Below are 23889 nucleotides of genomic sequence, written 5' to 3' on the forward strand. Positions count from 1 at the left end.
TGAAGAATTTATCGTTTTTGACCAACTACAAAATGTTCTACAGAGTTTCTGCATGTTTCGCAAACTTAAATTTCAGACTTTTTAAGACATTTATGAATTAAATGCAAGACCTGTATCACAACTGCATATTTTATATAGTAGTAGTACCAAGTATTTTTGCACAGAATGAATGTAGCCTCGTACAGGTTGGCAACAGAGGTACAGACATCGTCCAGCAAACTGGCGATACATTTACACTTACCATGATAGCTAGCTAGCAGATAGTTAGCTGTAGCCTCAATCGCCTTTAGTTACAGAATGCAATGAAGATGTCTGTGTGTGACTCAAATGTTTGCCTGACAGAAAAGTCACACCAGTAAAATAAATTACATAGAATATATTTGGTTAAATAGTCCTGGCACCATAAAATTTAAGACCTGTGATTTAAACCTCACTTTTTACTTTCCAATAAAGTTAAGACATTTTAAGACCTTAAATTTAGATATGTAACAGGGTTTAATTTTAACAATATTATCAATTTGAAATTTGTCAAAAAAAAAGATTTATTCTTTGAATTTATTTTGTTTAGTCAACAAGTTGTTTCTTCAGATATTTTAAGGTGTTTCCAGTTTTGTTGTGCTGCTCTTGGCAGCTGGTGGTTACCGTAGTAACCGGTAACTGATAGCTCCTCCCCCTTTTTTCTGTTGCCGTCGGTAACTGTGGTACATCTTACGACCAGCTCTGTGTTTTCTTTAAAGGTATTATATTTTAACATATAATTATAATTCCTTATTATTTCAACAGGAAAAAAGAAAACATCCCAACTCAGAAGCATAAAAGGCTTAAAGGTAAGAAGAATCCTCAGCACCTGTCTTTAATCTTATTGGTCTTGGTCACATCATCGATGTCCATTCGAATCTTGTAGATGACGTGGGGCGGGAGCTGCGATGAGGACGCGTTGGGCAGCAGGAAAACCACACCTGCCCAAAACTGCCTGTCCTCCAGCAGCTCCAGAGCTCTGTTGATCAGCTGACCCTCCGAGTCCAGACCCTCCAGCTTGTCCAAACTGAAACACTGACAAGAAAACGCACAGGAAACAGCAAAGATACTATTTAATATCTTCATAATATTCAATTATATATATATATATATATATATATATTCATACATATATGTTTTTTGAAATATTAGATGTGATTCAAAACTTTTGTGCTGTATAGATCAACAATGTGGAAACCTTGGAGACTTGTGAAAGCGTGCCGACGGTGTTTTCAATGTTGTTGTAGACGTCCAGCCAGGTTGGCGGCGCTCCAGGTTTCCTCGGCGTGTCCGGCGACGGCGTGGACAGGAAATGAGCGATCCGCGACACCGTCCACGTTGTGTTTTTCAAACTCCTGTTCACCAAGAACGCAATTTCTGGACGGCTCAGCAAATACTGTTGCAAACACAAAAGAAGCTGGTTTAAACAAAGACTTTCCAGCATGAAATGCGTCGTTACACTCTAATCCCTCATGTCGCATATCAACAGAGGACAAATCCAACCTTCAGAAGCTTAATCTCCACACTGGTCTCCATGTAGTTCTTGATTTCTGGTCCCACCTCCATCCAGGCATCATTCAGATCCTGAAGAATCTGGAGGTCTTCAAATGTTTTGTTCACCTACAGAAAGTCAGATCAAAGATGAATGAAAGCATTATTTTCCTAAACAACAATAATGACTTGTGCAACAGACAAACAAGAGTTTGGTACCTCTTTCATGACTTCTCGAACTACAGGAGTGTCCGGTGTGTACAACAGTTTTCCGATGAACAGAGGTTTAATTCCTCTCCACACGATGCGAGAAAGAGGATTCGACTCCAGTGTTTGAATCAAACCTTTGCAAAAAGGTGCTAAAGAAGTCAAAAAAAAACAGGAGAAACTTTAACCAAGCAAAATGGCACTACTAGAACGAGATTATTGGCTAAAAAAAAAAACGCCACATAATAAATGCAGGAAGTCTTACAAATAGATTTGGTTTTTATCAAAAAAATTATACATTTCAATAATATAACTAAAAAGTGAAACTTTTCTATATATTCAACACCCATTTAAAATTTAGGTCATTGGGATTTTTATTGCTTACATCTAATGAAAACTGAAATCTCCCATTTCAAAATAAATAAAAATTACAAATAAAAAAACGATTTTTAGAAACAGAAAAGCTATGACCTAAATAAACACGGGGGAAACTTCTGACCTGACAGTTCAGCAGTCAGTTACTAGAAATGTAGGTCATTGTTAAATAAACTGACTGTTCACAGAGTTCTGGAGTATATTAGTAGAAGGTTGAGTGGAAGGATAAAATGCAACACATACAAAGTATGCACGCAAAAGTGATAATCAAACTCTTAAGGGATATTCATATACATAGTCTGCAGCTGGACTCCATATTTCAAGACCCACCACACAAAGAAACATCCAGTACATGAGCTACAGCGGTCACATCAAGTCATTTCTGAACCAGGGAGACCAAAAAAAGGGTTAGATTTTTCCCAATGGTGCAAAGTCCAAATTTCAGATGAAAAGTAACTTTTTCATTTCAACCAGAAGTCAAGAAGCCAGAGTCTGGAGGAAGAGTGACGAGGCTCAGGATTCACTGACGGAAGTACAGCATGACGTTTCCACAGCCAGTGATGATTTCATCTCGTCATCTGCTAGTGTGGCTTCCCTGTGTTTTGTCAAGTCCAAAATCAGCTCAGATTCTGTTATTGAAATAGAAACCTGTTTAAAATAATTCTACAAAATGTAATGTTTTATATGCTTCTTAAGTTGATTTGAACAAATAACATCACTAACAATTGCTGGAACTCCTAAAACCTCTTTGTGGCTTAAAAAAAAAAAGCCTGTTAGGTGGTAAAAAGTTTCAAACAAAAAGAAACATGAACGGTAAGAAGATGGATGCATTTGTGATTTTCACCTCGCGAATCATAATCATCAGCAAAAAAATAAAAATAAGTTGGAAGGTTTCCATTTAAGAATAAAGGCACTGAAAACCCCTGATCAGAAAAGCCTCTTACTTGTGTTGTTGTCGATGTCTAGCACCACGTCCTCCGTGTCGTTTCTGCCTAAGAACGACTTGACGCTGTTGTCTTCATACCAGTTGAGTGACGGGACGCGTTCACCACCACCTTCGGGATGGCCGCACACGATCTGTGAAAAAGCTCTGAAGCTTTCTCTGGGCAGAGCTGCATGGTTTTCAGGAGACAGAAGACTAAGAGCTGCGCTCATTTCTGCAAAACTGGAAAGGGAGGACAACTGAGGGAAGAAATAATGAAAGGCAGGAGGGGAAAAGAAGACATTGGAAACGTCAATTTAAGAAAGCAGTGATAAATATGAACAAATTATCGATACACCAAAAGAAAAATGTTCTCACATCATCTATGAGGACAGCGAGCTCCCGGGAACCCGAGCTGATGGTCTGACTGACGATCCTGACCCCATCGGCGCTGCCAATTAGACGGTTTCTCTGTCAAACATTTAAAAAAGTTTTAATTAAGTTTTGGAAGATGAGCTGAGGGAATTCATCACAAAAATACATATTTTTTATTTTAAATTTCCACTTTTATGTCTCTTCTTTCAGCTCACTCATTGCACAGTGTCATAAAGGTGTTTTTATTACACTATTTCACTCAGATCATCAAGTTAATCCTAATAGGAGAGAAAGATCACCTCAGTAAAGTCAAAATTTTAAATGATAATTTGGCTCTTTAAAGCTGCAGTATGTAACTTTTATTAAAAAAAACAATACTTTTTTACATATTTGTTAAAACTCACTATGTTGTAAGTGTTTGGTATGAGACAGATAATCTGTGAATAAAATAAAGCTCCTCTGTCTTCTCCCAGTGCTAACTAGAAACAACCAATCAGAGCCTGGAGGAGGGTCTTAGTGCTGTCAATCAAGCTCATGTACTCATTTATCACATCTTCCCCTCTGCTACACTAAAGCTAGTTTACAACAACAGAGCCTACCAGGAATGCTAAGGCTAGTTAGCATGGAGACCGATGATGGTGGATAAACAGTTTTCCTGTAATGGTAAGTTGTTTCTCCACCATTAGCACAATGAGCAGCATGTACATGAGGTTGATTGAAAGCACTAAAATGCTCCTCCTAGCTCTGATTGGTTGCATTTCTTCAAATGGCAGTAGCAGCTCAGGAAGGAGTTGCTCAATACTTCCACAGATTATCTGTCTCATAATATACTATCAAGACATGGTGGCAGTTTTAACAAATATGAAAAAAACTACCTTTTTTTTTTTTTAAATAAAAGTTACACACTGCAGCTTTAAGATTAAATTGGTGTACTGGGGTTCTAAAGCAGGATAAAAATCTAAAGCCCACCTGCAAATCTAGGAAAACAAATTTAGGATTTGAGAGGAAGTCTGAACTTTAATCCGATTGAGATGGTGAGGCGAGACTTTACACACGGCGTTGATCCTGGGAATGAGGTCAATTAAATGATTTCACAGGGCGCCAACATTCCTCCACAGCAATAAAACACGAAATTAAAGTAACTGCTAACACCTGATGGAGGCTATTAGAGCCACAAGTAGCATGACCAGTCACTAGCTTTAGAGGGGAGTTAGTTTTTCACACAAGGCCATGTTGGTCTGGACCGATTTTTCCTCAATAATTAAATAAAAAAATCATAATTAAAAAGCTGCATTTCGTTTTCCACAGACTTAAATCTCACTTACTGTGAGGAGCTTGGTCAGGTCAAGCTGAGAGAGAAAGAGGCGCTCAGCGTCACGCAGGACATCATCAGAAAGCGCACAAAGCTCCTTCGTAAGAGTCGCCATGTTGGCGGCTCCTCCGTCCACAGACAGCAGCTCTCCCAGCAGGGTTGCATTGCACACCAAGTCTTTCAGCGGCACCTGGACACTATTCAGCAGAGCCTGAGAAGGAGAGAACTTTAGTTGGTTGGGATGATTTTAAAATGTTGTGCTATGAGGATGTGGAGAAAATGTCTGCACATGACTCAATATGCTCTAAAATGTGGGTTATTAATGCAGATATGGCTCAAAAATAAATTTTTTATACCATCTTTTCTTACAAATGATAAATAATATATATTTTCAAAAAATTTCCTTTATTTCAATCATCATTTCTTGATCTAAATAAACACCTACACTGATTCCTGTGATAATGTTCCCTTTATTAGCAAATCACACTGAAATAAAAATGATTATTGAATTTTATTTCACTATTAAATAACTGTACCAAACTTATTCCTATCTTTTATCAGAGGCAGAGGCCGGTTGTTATGGATAGATGGGAAAATATATTTACTCAAAGGACATTTAAAGAACTGCGTACAATTAAAATAAGCAAAAATATCCAGGCAGAGATTTTAAATTGGGTCATAAAGGGTTAATTGACACCTGGCATGTGAAAATCTTGGTCTAGAAATCTTTTTCTATGAATCTTTATTCTTAATTCAGAAGATGTTTCATTCAACCAAGTCAGGCATTCGAGAACAAAATCAGCAGTTAACAATAAAGGCAAAAACAATTGTATTTTCTCAAAACAAATCCAAGATACAAGGTTTATGAGTAGATTTTGATAAATAAGAGTTAAACCTGAATATTAAGGCGAGCGTTCATCAGGTGGTCCACTGATGACCAACCTGAAGACGACAGGTTTCCGTTGCTCAGGAGATATCTGGAGAACGTCTCATTGGGTATCAGGTATTCTTTAAGAGGGAGACCTACAGGCAGCACAAACCATCAGAACTGAAATTCACCAGAAATAAAAAAAATACACAGATCAGAAGAAACTCAAGCTTTCTGCTGGAAGGTTAACACACAAACTAACATTCTTGTTATGTTTTACTGACAGACAATCAAGGTGTAAATAACGAAGGTGGAAATAGTCAAGGTGTAAACAATCCGGCTTTAGGGAATTAAGTGTGCACCAAATGGGAATCTGAAAGCGGGTTTTCATTTAGTGGGAATAATCTGGTTCAATACAGACTGAAAAGAAAGAAATGGTGGCTATTGTTCCTCACACAGAAGCAGTGAAAGCTTCACCCCAACTAGCCATTCAAAATTAATGAGGAGCTTCAGGTCTAGACTGAATAAATGACACTATTTCCATTTAAGTTGAGCTATTTATCCAAGATAACGTTACAAGAATTACAGCAATAAATCTGGTTACTTTAAGGGTTTTTAAAAGTCACGTTTTTGGTTCAAATAAATTATTTCAGCTCCTCTAGAAAAAAAAAAAACACTCAGACAAGTTTAAGGAATTGAATTACTGTCAAACAAAAGAGCAAAACCTGCTTTCATTCACCTGATTTTGTTTCACGGGAAAACTCCGGTAACTTAATCTGACGACGACCAGGAGAAGGCTAACATTATACACTGAAGCTCTTTCATGAAAGCAGACGCAAAACAATCTGCTTTTCATTCATCACCAGTTCACACCAATCACAAAGTGAAGCTGGGATACGAGTATCTGTACAGACCTTACAATCTGGAGTTTTTACCAGAAAAAGGTTGAAGTAGAGTTTTCAAGTATATAAAATGTCACAAGTACTTGGCAGCGATTTAGATCTTTCCCTCAGGAGCCGGACACTTCCCATCAGGTTCAGAAAACTGGAGAAGCTCCGATTTCCTCTGTCGGACAAAACCGTCTGAGCATCCACAAAAAGACGAGACAGTCTGCAGGAGAACAACAAGGAGAGAAAACTTAACTTGGACAGAAGCTTGCTTTACTTTGAGCTGCAAACATCGATATTTTTTAAACTGTTGACGTAGACTTCTCAGATGCAATCAGCTGCAGTTAAAAGAAATAAAGATATTTTCTTGACTGTCTCACGACAATTTTCACAAGACGTTTGTTTTTAAATACTTAGAGGAAGGGATGAAAGAAATGGTTAAAAAAAAGTAGTCAATGTTCTTTTACGCAATATCCTCATCTGCATACAACAAAAGTAAATAATCCACATGTCCATTTCTCTACAATAAGTGACATTTAAGTCCTGTAACATTTTAATCCACAGGACTAAGAACAAGAACAACGCTCCAGTTAACTGCATCATTGCTTCCGAGTCATTTAAGAAGCTAAAATACAGCAGGAATGGACACAAAGTGCCATGATTCCCCACTTCAAACCATATTTTGTGTTTTATAATCTGTTATCAAAGATCAGAACTTCTTTGTCGTCTGTGTTTATGTTATGATCTACCAGCACAGCCTGCTGTCTGTTCCAAAAATCACAAAAACAAAACTAGATAACAATGACCTATATTTAAAAAAAAAAAAAAAACTCTTCTGTGCCAAATATAAACTCTGACTTCCTCTGTTCTACCTACATGGAGTTGTCAAAGTTTCCCACTTGGCCCGGCGTTTCCCCCGGCGTTGGGCTGTGGAAGCAGGGGTTGTTGATGTTGCAGACGATGCTTCGAATCCAGGGAACGGTGCCGACCGACGGCATCGCTTTGTTTGGGAAGTGACCTGCAAGAAATTCAAAGAGAAATGAACGCTTAGGACGCACAGATTAAGATTAAGATATATATTAAGATATACATATTAAGATTGCGTCACGTAAAAAACAAAAATGTTATAGTATATTTATGAAGTTATGAAAAGACAAAAACAAAAATAAAAACATTTTGCAACAATTATTTTTACATTGATTTTATTTGACACAAATAGTAGTATGTAATTATGAAGATAAACGAAAAGGATGCAAAAGAAAATCTAAAAAGTTGCTTTAAGGAAGTCTTAGAGGATTTGTCTTTACTTGTTTTGCATATTTAGGAACTAAAATGTTGGATATTTTTTCAGGACTGGATCAAAAAAACATGGACTGGGACTTTGGGACATGCCAAACCATAAATATGCTTGACCTGAACTACTGTAGCTCTGGTTGGATTTTGCCCTAATCTTTTGCAACTTCAAACAGGTTTTCTTCCCATTTCCCTTTATTATTTATCCTACTAACTGTGTATATGCCAAAGAGTTCAGCTTTAGTCTCACCTGACCAGAGGTTTTCTGCATCCCCCTGCCGAGCTTACAGACAAAAGAACCTCTTAGTGTTTTCCTTCAACACCGACTGTCCTCTTTCATTAAGGAACATTTAAATCCTCTAACAAAATGAATAGTTGCAAGAGTCATATTTTTAAATTTGCCTAAATGAATTTATAGAGACGGCTTGTTGATTGTGCAGTGTTTTCTCATGTGAAACTCCTCATGTGAGCAACCTAATTCTTCTGAGAAAACTTGTCACAGAAGGTCAATAACTCTGCAGGATTGGAAAGCAGACGGGTGCATGGCACAAGCACCACTCTGAGTGAGTTAATCTTGATTAGCTTGCTGGCAGAAGGCCATTTTTCAAACCTTTGAGAGTGAGAGAGAAAACACCTGTACAACAACGAATCACTTACATTGGCCTTGTTTGAAAGGAGGGTGTGAATGACGAACAGAGATGAGGATGACAAAGATGAAGAGAGGCCAGAGGAGCTCGATCAACAGCTGGATCTGCGGGGAATTTGGAAAGGATTATCAATACAACAAACATTTACCGTATTTTTCGGACTATAGCCCGGTGCGGCTTTTGTGTGGATTCTACTTCAGCCACTAGGGGGCTCTTTAGTAGGAGGTGAATCATTGGAAGTCAAAATTGGAAATCAAAGAAGAAAGGGCTAATTTTCATTTAGAGCAAGCACATGCTAGTAAGCAGGCTACGGTGGAGAAATATTTTCAAACTCATACCCCCTCATCATCACACGAAGAAGTTCATATGATGCCGCTTTTAAGTTGAAGGCTATCGATCAGATCAATAAGTTCGGCTCACGCCATAGTTCGGCGTGAGCGGTGGAGACACCAGCGGCTTATAGCCCAGTGCAGCTTATATATGTATGTTTCCAGTTTAAAAAAAAGAAAGAAGAACTTTGTAGGTGTGGCTTAAAGTGAGGTGAGCTCTATAGTCCGGTAATATTGATAATTTACCAGAAACAAGAGCTTGTTACTAGCAACTAGAAACGCACTGAGAAACCAACCAGTATCAGTGCGTTCTGAACTTGAACTAGTGCAATCAGTAAAAAAGTGATTTTTTATTTTCTATTTTTTAGAATGGAGTTAAAAAAAAAAAAACTTTCTTCAAGAATTAACTCAGTTCTGCAGGTTCAGCTGTAAATACTAACCTGTACCTAAACATATGACCAGTGAACATTTTGTTATTTATTGTTAATAAAGTGAAATCAAAATTGACTAAAATTAATTTTGGAGGTCATACCCCAAATTAATATATCTTTGCATTCGCTTTAGAGTAATGGTTTTAAATACCTACTTTAAAATGTATCCCAATTTAAAACTTACCTGCAAAATCAACACACTTTAATATTAAAATATAAAAATGTAATAACCTTATTCCGCCTGCGGTACGTGACATTTTTCCAGAGGAGAAGGTAGAGCTGCCTGAAAAACCCCATCGCTTCCAGCCGTTACCATGCCATGACGTTCTCCTGCAAAACAAAACAAAAACAAAGACTGATTACAAAATGGGTCAAACTCAACAAGAGGTCCAAGTTTCTAGGTTCCTTTCTGCATCCGTGGTGCACAAAGGACTGTTATCACAGATTCTTCCTTCCAGCATTTAGACTACAAACATCACTGCTACCAACCAACTCAGCAAGTGTTCACATTCCTGTTGATATTTGCAGTTTTCGCATTTCAAATAACATTCCAGCCTTTATTTGCAAATATTTTAAGTCAGGTAAACAAGCCTGACTCAAATAACTACTGCCATGCAAAGGACCTTCTTACTGCTTTGAGAAGCTGAACCACTTCAACTGTGAGTCATCTTGATAAAAGGTTTGGGTGTTATTCCTCTTATTTTGTACATTTGCCCTTACTGTACAGTTTCCTATTCAAGTTTTTATATATTTTTTACTTTTGTGTGAATATGCATGTTCCCACTTTACCTTGTTACACCAGAATTCCCCCACTGTTGGAAAATTACAGCCAATTCTATTCAATTGCATTATGAATTTTGTTACATTTATCGTTTTTATTTTAATAATTCACTGTATTGCTTTCTTTTTGCATGATTTGCCATGTACTTTTTGACTGCGTGTTCTGGGAGAGTAAAGGTTGCATTTCATGCCCGCTAAGATCTGCTCGGCCCCGACAATCCCCTGCTTGATCCTGAAATCCTCCTGATCCAAACGGCTTACCTTTCTCACCTGAAGACGCTCACTTTCACCCTACTATTCTTTTCTCCTCTGACCTTTACAGAGGTAGAGGAAACATAAATCGCAGGTGGAGCGATTCTGTCAGGCTATCAAGTCATGCTCAAACTAATTTCCCTTGCAAAACAACCTCAAAGGATGCACATACATTCAACAGCAGCAGAAGAAGTTAAAAATAATAATAATAATAATAATAATAATAATAATAATAATAATAATAATAATAATAATAATAATTCATTTTATTTATAGTCACATTTCTCAACACCCAATGACACATCAAAACATATCAAATCAATTAAAATATACAACAGTAAAATAATAAAATCTTTAAATAAAAAGAGCAGGCAGGTATGTTTAAATTTTAAATTTTTCCCTTGTCAATTACATTCATTCATAATACTTTTAAATTTTTATTTAACCTTCATTTTTCCAGGATAAAAACCCATTGAGATTAAAAACCTCTTTTTTAAGTCCTGGCCAAGAGGCAGCAAAAGTATAACTGAAAATATTAAACGCGACATTAAACTATGTATAAAGTGTAACCCTTAACATTATTAATAATGGATCAATATTGAATTAATGTCAACTGATTAAACAAGCCATCCCCATGACAACATAGATATATTCTCATTTTCAGATTAATCTGTTTAAACCAATCCACATTTAAAATAAACCTGAACTATAAACGCTATTTATTCTGTAATTAAATAATTTACCGGGTTAAACTGTAAAATGGTAAGTAGGCAATAAAAATAATTACCATAAAAATAATTACCTTGGTAAATGAGAAACTCGGAAGCAAAACACTAAATTCCTGATTGGGTAACGCTAGCTTCCTCTTCTTAGCATCTCATAGTGATGCTATTTTAGGGTTTACAGTCTCATTCCGAAAGCGGTTTAAAAAGTCAAAACGGCACGAATTTTCCTCCGAGGAGTAAATCTGAAGTCACAATGACCTTTCTGAAAATATATGATCAATTCATAACTCCTGCAACGGCGTCAAATATACAGACAGCCTCACCGGGTAGCTTGACATTGACTTCCTAATGTTTCTGTCATCAGGTGGAAGCTACTTAGTCCCGCCCACCGGCAAAACTGATTGGACAAAGTTCGTTCCGGGGTGCGGTAGTTGAAGCCGGTTCAGAATCTGATTGGTGAATGTCGTATTTTCGTAATTAAAGGAAAGTTGATCAGCCAATCAGTCCCACGAAGTAGCTTCTTTATGAATATGTTAGGTAATCACAGTTTATAATAATAATAACAGTAATTCATTTTATTTCTAGGATGTGGACACCGTATAAAAACCATTTAAAAAGAATGTATAGTTTCCAGTTGTGCAAAATATACTCAAGTAAGAGTAGCGCCACTTCAACATATTTTAACTCAAGTAAATGTAAAAACTTACAAATTATTCAAGAGCAAAGAGCAAGTAATCGGCAAGAAGGCTACTTAAATACTCAGAAACATCTGATATTTTCAAAATAAATTATGTCATCAGACACAATGACAAGGTTATGTGCAAAATAGATTTTATGAAACACTAATACAAATTATACAAATAAACTAATCTCAAAATAAATTCAGGCTGCGGGATGACTTTGTTTTTCTTTGTTTTGTTTTTTTTTTTAAATAATGGACTTCCAATGACAATATACACTGTTTACTGTGTAGGGAATGTCAGAAACTCAGCCTCAAAGGAGTAGGCTAGAAAAAATATCACAAAATGGTCAGCAGACCCAAACAGGTGAAAATCTTTCTGCGGGGTTGGTGGATGCAGACCTCCAAAGTTTATGTGGCTTTTAGATTATCTCAGGTACAGAGTGTGCAGAGCTTAGAGGGATTTGTTTGTATTGCCAGCGTCCTCTGCCTCTCTGTCTGGTAATTTAATGAACTAGTTTGGGTTAGTAACTGCCATAATGGTATTTTTTGAGTGCACTTTTCCAAAGGGGATTGTAGTTGTCTTTAAGAAGCTGGATTCTTCCTCTTAACTCCACTGAAATGATCTCTTACTGTTACAGAAGACAGACAGTTCCACCAAAACTATGTATAAAGAATGGCCCATTATAATCAGAGTAAATACTACAGACCAGGCCATCTTGTCCATCATCAGTGCGTGACCTCCAAAATGTTTTTTTTTTGTTTTTAATAAATAAAATTGTGCAAAAAAAAAAAAGACCTACTTTTTTAGCATAAGTGCATCAAGCTCAAAGGACATAAAAAAAGTATTCAACTTGATAGGTATTTTCCTAGAACCTACATAAAAGAACCACAGACAACGTATATGAATTTATGACAAACTTCTGCAAGCAAAAGGAGAAGACTCTGTCAACTGCTTCTCAGAGCTGTTCACAGAGCGTTCTGAAAATCTCTGGGTAGAGCTTGTCTTTTATTTTCAAACTTCAAAGAGGGAGGATAGGCGAGATAGACAGCAGAGGAAAAACAGCAAAGGTCGTAAAACAATTTACCTAAACAACTAGCAACCCAGTTCCAGATGCGATATCTGATTTACGGCCTGAGCCCGGTTCAAAACTCGGTCAAACTGTTTCACCTGAAGATGAACAGGCAACTGTGACCCCCAGGTCAGTTAATACATACAGTTTAAAGAGAAGAACACTTTAACCTGAAACAAAATGATAATACCAAAAAATCTCTAACACAACTCTTTATTTGTTCATGCATTAACAGGCTCTCAATACATTACATGAAGATAAATTACTGAACATTTTATTCAGCGTCTATATCAGCATAAAAACATACAAATATATTTATATCTATGAAATAAGGCAGTAATCTTAAATTATGCATATCTCTACCAGGCCAGTAAGACACTGCATGAAGAGCCAGAACGCTCTCTAAGGTTTGTGTTGATATGCATAAAAACATGATGAATAGGAAGTCACTTTGAAACACTCAGACCTCTTATCCTGATTCAGTGAGGTCACTTCAAGTATGTTTATAAACAGACTCACTCTGAAAGCATGTAAGGCTGGAAAACGCCAAATGATTCTCACCAGCATCCAACGTGATGAATTTTAATTTTAAAAAGACTGCTTACTCTTTCTAAAAAATCTAATAAATAAAAAACAATCAAGCCTCCAAATCTTACATTTTAAATAATGCTCTCACATTAAAATATTTAAGATGACTAGTTTGTGGCATACTGGCATTTGTGCGCTACAAATTGCATAATATTTTCTGAGTTTGGCAGAAGCTTATGAAGCTTGGACGCTGTGCAGCGACTACATCAATGCAAAGCAGGAAAAATGCTTAAAGAAACACTGGCTGCTCTTGTCCCGTCAGGAGTCGATACGTCGAGGCGGGCATTGTCTTCAAGTGAATCTGTGAACGAACGAGAAAATTCACCAAATTTTGACAATATCTACCAGATCGGCATCCATTAATTCAGACTTTTACAGCTGCTTATGTTAATAGTTACCGACCTCTCCAATCGCATTCGTCAGGATCTGGATGATTTTGTCGTGGGGAGTTGCAACAACACTCTGCCCGTTGATTTCAATGATGCGGTGACCGACGCGGATTCCTCCTCTTTCTGCAATACCGCCTCTCATCAGACTGCAGATCTGGAAAAAATTAAGAGAAAACGTCAGGTTTTCATACAAAGAAAGGAATCAGTCAATGCTTTATTCGTTCCCAACTGCTTGGACAGTCATCAGAATTGACATACGATGCCGTCCTCGACGCTGAAGCCAAGCTGGAACTTGGGATCTGGTCTCTTTATAATCGCCATGGTGACTGGAGGACAGTGGACAATGCTGAGCTTTACATACTTTTGGCTTTTAAGGTCCTGATTGAGAAATAGACAAATAAAAATGAAAAAAAAAAAAGTTAAATCTCATCCAAGTGCTCTATAATCTTCACAAAAGCAAAAAAAAAAACAAAACAAACTAAATACTGAAAAATAAAAAATAAAACACCAATGTAAAAAAGCAACAAGTTTGTAAAAAAAAAACATAAAAATTCATACATTTAAAATATCTGAAAGTCACAAAGAGTATCGTTTTAAATTAGGGATGCACAATATTAGAAAACCTTGAGACAACGATAATTTTGGTAAATATTGCAGTGTATTATAAGCCTGGCGGGCCACCAGGCTTTACTTGCAACCCACCAGGCTAAACATTGTTTATTTTAATTTTTTTGTATTTTTGCCTTTTCTAACACTTTATAGTTGGTGTTTGGGTTTTGCTAATGTCTTCCAATAACACACTTACAATTACCTAGTCATATTTTCAAATTTCTGGTCAACTTTTAAAAATTTTTTAACTCAAAACCACGACTGCTAGATGCCTGTGCTAGCGCCTCTACCACCTGAGTTAGAAACCACTACATTTAAAGACTTTTGTTTGTTGTGAGAAGCTATGTGATTAAAAAAAAAGATAATTAAACTACAGAGAGTCTGAACATATTTTCCTTGGATGAGTGGAAACTCCTAGTAACAGATATTATTTGGTTAGTCACCGTTATCTTTAACTTGAGCAACATGTTTTAGGATGACCAATAAAAGTTTCCAAGCTTTGGAAACAGTAGAGTCACTGAAACAAAATGATCCCATCACAGTCTGTACTGATAACATTCAATGTAGCACAGATTACTGGAGATGTCCAAACCATGAGAGTACTCACAAAAATACTTAATGAAAAAAAGTTACATTTTTTTATTATCAACAATGCAAAAGTGAATATGTTTCTTCAAATATGCTTTCCGTTTCTTCAAAACCAAGTTTAATGAATAGGTCTGTTTTAGTGTAAAAGTAAGTGAATTTTTGGGGATTCTATTTCTGTTTTTTGTTTTAAAAGAAAAACAAAAAACATGGTTAATAAAATTTAAATAATACTTGTTTCTACATTTTTCCATTTGAAGAATATTTTATTTTGTCAGTAAAAATCTTGTTCTATGGGTGAATGCAGCACAAAATCACTAATAATACGCCTGGTTTGTTTTATTAAAGTATTTATAACTATCTGTTCAATCTAATCCAAGTTGCTAAGTTTCTATTTTACATGACCTTTGAAGCAGCGATACGAAATAATCTACATGTTTGGGGAAAATTACAACTTTGTACAATCATTTGTGCTTAGAAAACTTTCTTTAATGCACAATATATTTAAATAAATGTACATTTTAATGATTTTTTTTTATTTTTATTAAATTAAACCTGTGGTTCTAAGATCGGGTCTGATTTAAATGCCAAACTCCTAGTATTTGGATTAAGTGAAGGTAATAAAGCACAAATTGTGATTTAAGGACTTTATTTATAACTCCCAGTGTAACAGATTTTAAGACTAAAGAAAAGAACTCTCTACCACACTGTCCAATTACAAAACAAACACAGCACTGCTCTGTGGAAGATACACACGAAATCCCAACTTAATAGATGTTTTGTAATCAGATATCCAGAAAATTATTAGTAGAGTTAGTAAAGTACTTAATCCTCTTCATTATCTTTCTCCTCTATTACTCAGCTGTTAAAGTTGTAAGCAGAAACAAAGACATTCCATCTCACAAGACTCCACATATTGTTAGCATGCAAAGCAAAAATTAACAACACTTTGACTATATTAACCAAAACATATTACACTTCAAACTGATTTTAGCCGTATTAATGTTTTACAGACGTACACACTTAAACCAACTATCAAATGAAGAATATTGCATCACAGCGCCATCTAGAGCACAATGGAGACAATGACAGATATGAAGAAAGCCAGAAACATTTTTGTTTCTCACTCAATGTTATATAATAAAGTCAAATTATTAGTTTAAGTATCATAACAAGCTTGAGGCCTTTTTCTCTTCTTACCCGGAGGATGTTCTGGCAGGTGGTGATGGGCAGACCCACCAGGCTGGTGCCGTTGACGGACATGATGCGGTCACCAATGCTGAGTTCCCCGCAGCGTTCAGCTGGACCACCATGGAGGAGGTTGGCCACCATCACGGTGGGCAGGATGGACCCCCAACCCGACTCCACCACGGCCAGACCCAGGATCTCCCCGGCAACCTTAGTGATCCCAATCTGAACCACAAACACACACAGATTTCATAAACAACCAGAAGTATTTGCTCCACAGCTGCAGGAGTGTTGGAAAGAGCAAGAGCTTCTTAAGAGACAGAGCCCAATTTCAAGACTTCAAATCGCAAAGTCAAACATACATCATGTTTGATATATATATAACAATTTTTATAACAATTGAAAATAACAGTTACTTGTGATATAAAATGGCTCTACAAGGGGGTACCCAAAAGTTTCCAGAATGACGCTGCTGCACGTGCAGTTTTCGTAGTACACGATTCTGCCGCTAGGTATTTTTTCAACCACGCCTTCTCAATCAGTGTGCCAAGCGGCGTTGATGTGGAAGGTTTCATCTACCCGCAGTGAATTTTCTTGTWAGAGCTGTTTTGTCCAGCCATCGTTTTTCTTCATGGAGAAGTTCTATGAGCAGCGCGACTGAAGCTTTGCTTCCTGCTTGGGAAAAAAGCATTGGAAACCGTTCAAATGTTGAAGTCCGCTTACAAGGATGACGCTATGTGTCAAGCTCAGGTTTTCTCATGGTTTACCCGCTTTAACCGCTTTTTTCCAGCTTTTTTCCGGCTTCACAGCGCGGCTGTGAAGTTTTGCTTTAAGCGGTTGATCATCAATTAACATTTCACCATTTTTAAAGCGGGTAAACCACGAGAAAACTTGAGCTTGACACATAGCGTTATCCTTGTAAGCGGTCTTCAACATTTGAACGGTTTCCGATGCTTTTTTCCCTGAGCAGGAAGCAAAGCTTCAGCCGTGCGCTGCTCATAAAGCTTCTCCGTGAAGAAAAACGACGGCTGGACAAAACAGCTCTAACAAGAAAATTCACGAAACCTTCCACATCAACACCGCTTGGCACACTGATTAAGAAGGCGTGGTTGAACAAATACCTAGCGGCAGAATCGTGTACTACGAAAACTGCGTGTGCAGCAGCGTCATTCTGGAAACTTTTGGATACCCCCTCGGATGTGCCTGGAAAATGCATACCACCACTCCTTTACAGAAATAAAAGTCTAAAGACATCAGTCTGTGTCTATTAATCTCTATATGTTTTAATAACATATTAAATCATTGAATGGGTTTATGAATAAAACACCAGATGATAAAGTTTCAATCATTCGCTTACATCTCGAAGGTTCTGAGAGTCCGAGAAGTGGGCCAAGTCTCCATTGTAAAGCTCCTGACTCTCCAGGTAGTTACTGTATTCGCCCGGTTTCAGATCGCTGGCCTTGATGCCGTTAGCCTGTAGAAACTGCTGGTAAGCCACTCCAAATGCCTGTCCGATGGCCTGAGCGATGACCTGAGCCTGTAAGGAGACACCAGGAGGATGAGGCAAACAAGGTTCAATATTTACACATGCAAGCAGACTGGAGCTGCAACTAATATCAACTAATCAGGTACAATAAATGGTCACATTCTGCAGATTTTTCATTTAACCTCTTAATTTTACATATTAGAAATATGTTTTAAAAAATTCAATTCAATTTTTAAATAAGAAAGAAAACGTTTTATTGCCTAAAATGAAAACATCGCTGTCCTCTAGTCAATACCTGATCATTTGAAGCAAAGAATGAATCTGCAGCTAAATAAATACTTCAACATGTGAAAAATTTGCCCCTTTTTTATTGACTTAACATCAGCACAGTGCACTCATGACCTGCTGATTATTTTTTGATTAACAGATTAATAATTTAATAGCAAAAACTGCTTAAGAAGATATTTTGTTTTAGAACATTTTAACCTAATGAAGTTAAAACTATGACATTTGATGAGTGCTGAGTGATGAGCACATTTATAGACAACTGTTATTTTTTGGTCTAAATTGTATAGTTTTGGCTTAGTAATTGCTCTGAATATGCTGTTCTTCCAGCAACTGGACTTTTCTTAAAACAATTAATCATTTAGTAAACGATTAATCAATTACTAAATTAGTTGGTGATTATTTCAATTATCGATTAATTGTGGTTAATTGTTTCAACTCTAAAGCAGAAGTTAAATTGGAAAAGTAAAAAAAATACATTTTACTTTCATATAAAAAATACAATAGAGAAAATATTTGTCCACCTTAGAACTGAAGCAAATAAAATAAGCTCTGTACTCTGAGAGGATTTGCCATCATTAGAGATGCTGCAAGTATGAGAAGAAGGGGAAACAAATGTCAGAAATTGTTTTTCTGGGGTCTTAAATTTCCCACAGCTAGTTAATTGCTCAAATAAATTAAATGTTGCCATTTATGGGAAAATGGAACAAGTGCCAGACCATTTGATTCTCAGGGGAACTCGCTGGCTGAAACCAGGCCAGACTAAAGCTGAAATAACAGAACATCTGAGACTTTTACAGCTTCACTGTGGAGAGAAGGAGACGCTGGAGCATTACATCATCCTGACCACCTGTTTACCCTGTGCTGCTAACAACTTACAGCAACTTATTGTCACAACTGCTGGATTCCAGGATTCAAAACGATAATAATGTAAAATTTTAAACGATTAAACAGACTCACATCCTCCGAGGAAAAAACATGGCAAATCATTAGGCACTTCTTTTGAGGCTGCGATGAAGAGGAAGCGGCGTCCGCGTCCTGCCCTTTATGTTTCCTTCGCGCCATTAAGACGACAATGTCACCAATGTCTGCTATGTAGGAAATCATCTGCAAAGAGTGATCCATCATGGCTTCCTAAAAGGAAGTGAGGCATGAGGAAGCTTGACGTTATTAAATTATTTCAGCGAGTCTCATCCTGAAACTTAAAATTTTGACGACTTCCCTTATATGGGGAAATTTTTCTGCCATAAGTCAAGAGCACATTTTCAGTTTGAAAGCAAGACTTTATGTCTTTCTTCTCAAAACTTTTAATACTTGTGCTCAAAACTTCTGCTCTCTTTCAAACCTTCACTGTGATTTCTCAAACCTTTGTTCCTGCTCGGAAAAAGCAAACTTGACCCTGCTCACAGCAAATCTCCACTTGCAAATCTCTCTGCTCGCTTGCAAATCATTTTCTGCTTACCTGGAACAAAAAAGTACTGTTGCCTGGCAACCTCTGAGCCAATAGAATGAAAGTGTCATACTGGGTGCGTTTATTTCCTCCTAGTGGTTGTGCCTGTGTGGCTACTGTTGATTGTAGCAACCTGCGCCACCCACTGGATGTAGGGAAAAACATCCAGACCTCAGCTTTCTGCTCCATGTTACACTAAGCATACGCCAGCAGTGTGCTGCTGACATTAGGCAGGAGTTTGTTCATCCAACCAAAGAAAATGGATCCACAGAACCAGCCACAACATGATATCTATCTTAGTTAATCAATTTGATCTAATCTATCAATTAAGTGGATGATACAGGTTGCTACAGTCGATAGCAGGCACACCTACTACAAGGAAAACAACGCACCCAGTGTAACACTTTCATTCTATTGGCTGAGAGGTTGCCAGGCGCGTGTACTTTTTTTGTTTCGGGTGTGAGCAGAAAGAGACAAGTGTTGAGCATATGGAGAAAGGTTTGAGAAAGCTCAGTGAATATTTGAAAGACAGCAGAAGTTTTGAGAACAAAAAACATGAAGTCCCGCTTTTAGACTGAATATGTGTGCTCTTGAATTATGGCAGAAAATTTCCCCAATACGCTTATGATTCAGTTTGTCTATAAGCAATAATCATCATAATAGACAATACGAAACACTTGAAATATATCACTCTCGGTAATAAATATATAGAAGATAAGTTTAACTTTTTCAATTGAATTAGTTCAATAAATTAGCTTTTTTTAATTCACTAAGCTGCACCTTTCTAGAGAGGTGGACACACAGAAAGGAAAGCATAAAGACTTGTTATGATAAATTTTTAGCACCTGTGTGTCGGCTGTAAGCACTTTGATTCGTTTTGTGGAGATGAACAGATCCACTTCGGTCATCGGCTGGGACTCTCCCTCTGGAGCCTACAGTCAAACCCAGCAGCATCAGAACTGGACTGGTTACCACTGGAAACCCATTCATTTCTACAGGCCACACTAAAGTGCTGTCCTTCTGAATCTAATATGTTTTTATCATTCACCTTGATCCTGTCAACGGCCTCCTGAGCCTGGGTCATGCGAGCGTTTGTGGAGGGGTTCCTGTCCGATTTGAGCTGAGTGGAGCCCAAATACTTGGCTCCAAAGATAACGCCGTCCAGCAGGTCTTCAGGGTCACAAGGACCAGGCACTGAAACAGCAACAAATCATATTAGAAAACAACAAAAACTCAGCAGAAGAGGTCATAAAGATCTCATTAAAAGGGGAATACAGGAAATCTAACTCACCATCTTTATATGACGGTTGGTCGTCAGCGCTCTTTGAAAAGCAAATTGAAGACTCAATTAATAAATTAACATCATACGTGTGTGAGAAGATGAAATTAAAAACAAACTGTGAAGCCAAAACCAATAGAAAGAATTTTAAAAATGGAAAAATAAGTAAATTATATTTATTTGTCTGTTGTTTTTAGACGTAAAAATATTGATTGAAATGGTTGGAAATGGAGTTGATAATTAGATATGAACATGTTTCAGGAAGAAATTTGGGATTCTGACAATACTGGATGGCGAAACATCAATTTGACCTGAGACTATTATTATTCCACCTCAGAAATGAACATCCCCGTCGTGTAAATGTCTTGGTTATGTTTTAGTCATTTCCACACAAACCTGTTCTCCGTCGGCACCAGCCTCATCCTCCGGCGGCTCCTCCCCGAGCTTCATCCACACGGGTTCGGGGTACTCGTCATCCGGGAGCGAAGCGACGGAGTCTTCCCTGCGTCGCTGACCGTTTGCGCTCTGCCTCCAGCATCTGCGAGGATCCTCCTGGCTGTAGGAAACGGAGAGAACGGCGTCGACGTCGCCAAAGAGAGGCAGGTGGGACGGATGGGCCGTAGAACCGATCTTCGTGCACTGCAGCAGTCCCAGCAGGTCTCGCTGGTGGCTTTCGGAGAAAAGCAGCCCTGTAGTTTCAGTGCTTTGAGTTAGCATGGAGTGACTGCACACTTCCTGTTCAGCCAGACTGGAGTAGTGATCGTCACGGCGCTCTGTGTCCCTCATCTGAAGCTGGGTGAGCAAGGCGTGGATACGGCTATGATCCTCATCACCTGATCTCCTGTTTGAAAGCTCCGCCTCTTCTTCGCTGGCCGCCTCCTCAGAACCTCCCAACACCTCGCGAGTCGTTTCCTCTGCAGCTGGAACATCTGTATCTTCGACTTGAACTTCTATAGCCTGATCTGACTCTGATGCATTTCCCAGAAGCACCTGCTGGTATGACTGGACCGGAGTCGACGAGTCTTCCCCGATCAGAGGAGGGGATTCTGTCTCTCCGAGGCTGCTCAGATCCAGGAGGTCAGCAGAGGGAGGCAGGCCGGAGTCTTCCAGATCATGAGCAGAACCGGCTTCGCTGGAGGAGTCGGACCTCCAGTCCAGAGGAGGAGGAACAATTAGATTGTAGTTATCAAGGTCTTCTGCCTCTGGCACTGGAAGCGCACTGATTCCCTCCACTGAGGCTCCAATAACAGGGTCAAAGTCAGACAGTGGGCCATCTGCAAGCGTAGATGCAGTCTGATGATCCGGGAAGCAGTCAGAGTCCATTTTGTGTCAAGGATAAGATGGCATTACCGAGCAGAATCCGTACTGCGATCACAATGTGGCAGAATCTCCTGGAAGGATTCCTATAAAGCAAAACACTAAAACCATTATAGGTGGTTATCAATAAATGACAGTATGTAAGACAAGTACTTTTATTTCAGTAATTAAATTAAAAACTGGAAACTTATAAACACAGTGATATATTTCAAGCATCTATTTTTGTTAAGGTTATGACTTAGAGCAGATTATGAATGTCCTCAAAGGGCTAGTAGTGGCAGAATGTGTTTATAAAATCAATTAAACTATTAAAATATTAACAAATAGCTGTCTCTGTTTTACTTTGATTGACAAAAAAACATTTAAGCACACCAATGTTGTTTTAAGGTTCTTTTAATGTGGCCCGCTAGACAATTTTTATGTGTTTAGCGGGCCACATAAAAAAGCTATGGGCCTTGAGTTTGACGCGTGTGACTTACAGTAACTGCAACCACAAACTTCAGCTGCTCAAAGAAATGTTTTATCACATAACTCCAATTAATCTGAAGACTGGGGACCTGTCTGTTGTTCACATGTAAGCATGTCATGACAGTCAAGAGCGACTATCTTCAGTGAGAGGCCTCCTCTGATTCGTTGGAACACTGACTGCTACCAGATTTCCTACCTGCACAGCATCACCTCCATAACTCTTTGAAGATACTTAGATTACATTTTATTTCCTTTTAGGACAATTAAAGTATTTTTGAACTGAGTTGAAAATGAGTAACTTTTTTTATTGAATTAATGCAATAAAGTATTTTACATTTTTTTTCATTTATTAAGATGCACCGGTATATCGTTTGTAACACAAAATTATAATTATCGATGGCGTAACTAATATACCTACTGCACAGCTATAGTTTGTGAAATAAACAGTAAAATGAGACGAGTTTCGCTGTAAAAGCACAACAAGAAGGCTTCAAATAAACACTATGCTTCTGGGGAAATGCACAATTCTTCATATAAGTAAGGGAAAACCAATTTTAAAATAAACTAATAAAAGTAGAACTCCTTTTAAGTCTACAACCAGCCTAACTGAAGTAGCATTATTACTAGCTAGATGCTAACTGCTCCACTTTACAGTATTTACCTTAGTAGACAGGTGCTGTAATGAAAGCTAAAACAATGAACACATAAAACACCATAACTGCTATAAAAATAGTTCTTACCGGATGTCGAAAATCTTTCTCGCCTCCTTTGTGTCCAGATAGACACAACTGTCGCTGCCACGACCGATGAGTCGACGTGTTTAGGAATTTGAACCCTCTCCACAACTTCTGTGCATACTTTTTCCGTCATACTATTGACATCAGTAATTCTGACATAAGTAGCAATTTAACGGAATGCCTCACTATTATAGTTTTTTAGGAGTAAATTGGACTAACTTTTAAAGCTACTGCTGCTGTCGAGTGACTGCTTTTATTTATTGTCCACCACTATCCTGCTGCGGCGTTCAAGTTCCCCCGTAACTCCCCAAATAATCCTTACAAATTCTGTCTCTTTACCCATTTTATATACGTACGTAGTTACATTTATACAGAAATCCAACGAGTTTTTCATTAAGTTGCATCTAACTAGCTTTGGAGAATAGATATGAAGTATAATATCTCTAATGAGAAATAGTTGACCTCAGATTTAAACTTTACTTACGAGCCACATCAAATGCAACAGTGAACTACGTCAACAGCCCTGCGTCCAAGCCCCGATTAATCAAATGTCGATATTTCTATTAAGAGACATATTTTTTATTTTATTTTTTTATTTTTGGTGAATAAAATGTTGCATAAATAGTTACCCTATCATTTTGGTTTGAAAAACTTTTACCACATACTCTGTGCTTCTTTGAATATAAGTATCTTCCTGCTTACAATGTTAGAAAAAAGCATTTTCTGTTTTTTTCTGCATCTATTTCAGATAGAAGTCGACAAGAAAAAATTTTGATCCATTTATCTTGAAAAAGTTTTAAATATCAGTCTTCTTTGGTTAGTAATCCCCAAAACACACAAATAA

The 23889-nt window shown here is 37.7% G+C and overlaps 2 protein-coding genes across 4 annotated transcripts in view; both read right to left on the bottom strand.

Moving 5' to 3' along the window:
* Window positions 1-11263, bottom strand: part of abca7 (ATP-binding cassette, sub-family A (ABC1), member 7) — a 34341-nt gene extending 23078 nt beyond the window's left edge. For both annotated transcript variants that reach the window (XM_008406658.1, XM_008406657.1), the window contains exons 1-13: window positions 10990-11263; window positions 9387-9485; window positions 8406-8499; window positions 7332-7473; window positions 6554-6678; window positions 5596-5723; window positions 4714-4911; window positions 3392-3484; window positions 3036-3273; window positions 1729-1868; window positions 1522-1638; window positions 1217-1414; window positions 848-1053 (exon numbers count right to left, since the gene is read on the bottom strand). In XM_008406658.1, the coding sequence (XP_008404880.1) occupies window positions 848-1053; window positions 1217-1414; window positions 1522-1638; window positions 1729-1868; window positions 3036-3273; window positions 3392-3484; window positions 4714-4911; window positions 5596-5723; window positions 6554-6678; window positions 7332-7473; window positions 8406-8499; window positions 9387-9452 (1745 nt within the window). In that variant the 5' untranslated portion in view covers window positions 9453-9485; window positions 10990-11263. The remainder of the gene's footprint in view (window positions 1-847; window positions 1054-1216; window positions 1415-1521; window positions 1639-1728; window positions 1869-3035; window positions 3274-3391; window positions 3485-4713; window positions 4912-5595; window positions 5724-6553; window positions 6679-7331; window positions 7474-8405; window positions 8500-9386; window positions 9486-10989) is intronic.
* A 1607-nt stretch (window positions 11264-12870) lies between these two features.
* Window positions 12871-23823, bottom strand: LOC103463357 (amyloid beta A4 precursor protein-binding family A member 3). Of its 2 annotated transcripts, none has more exons than XM_008406656.2 (11): window positions 23049-23823; window positions 20920-21926; window positions 20536-20566; window positions 20293-20438; window positions 20090-20176; window positions 18755-18928; window positions 17381-17560; window positions 16036-16248; window positions 13900-14019; window positions 13655-13795; window positions 12871-13553 (listed from the first exon to the last, which is right to left on the bottom strand). In XM_008406656.2, exons 2-11 carry the CDS (start codon window positions 21844-21846, stop codon window positions 13482-13484), a joined length of 2091 nt encoding a protein of 696 aa, XP_008404878.1. In that variant the 5' UTR covers window positions 21847-21926; window positions 23049-23823; the 3' UTR covers window positions 12871-13481. The 2 variants fall into 2 exon arrangements, with proteins under 2 accessions (XP_008404878.1, XP_017160015.1); XM_017304526.1 differs by having other exon boundaries at window positions 20920-21941.
* Window positions 23824-23889: the final 66 nt, after the last annotated feature.

The sequence above is a fragment of the Poecilia reticulata genome, linkage group LG4 (genome assembly GCF_000633615.1).
Source record: "Poecilia reticulata strain Guanapo linkage group LG4, Guppy_female_1.0+MT, whole genome shotgun sequence".
NCBI lineage: Eukaryota > Metazoa > Chordata > Actinopteri > Cyprinodontiformes > Poeciliidae > Poecilia > Poecilia reticulata.

Excerpts from the sequence above, each read along its gene's own strand:
- LOC103463357 (XM_008406656.2), bottom strand. The coding sequence starts at position 21,846 with ATGGACTCTGACTGCTTCCCGGATCATCAGACTGCATCTACGCTTGCA. Across the intron at positions 20,439-20,535 it reads CCAACCGTCATATAAAGATG|TGCCTGGTCCTTGTGACCCT; the intron begins GTGAGTTAGATT and ends TTGCTGTTTCAG. Across the intron at positions 18,929-20,089 it reads TGCTTACAGCCGACACACAG|GAAGCCATGATGGATCACTC; the intron begins GTGCTAAAAATT and ends ACTTCCTTTTAG.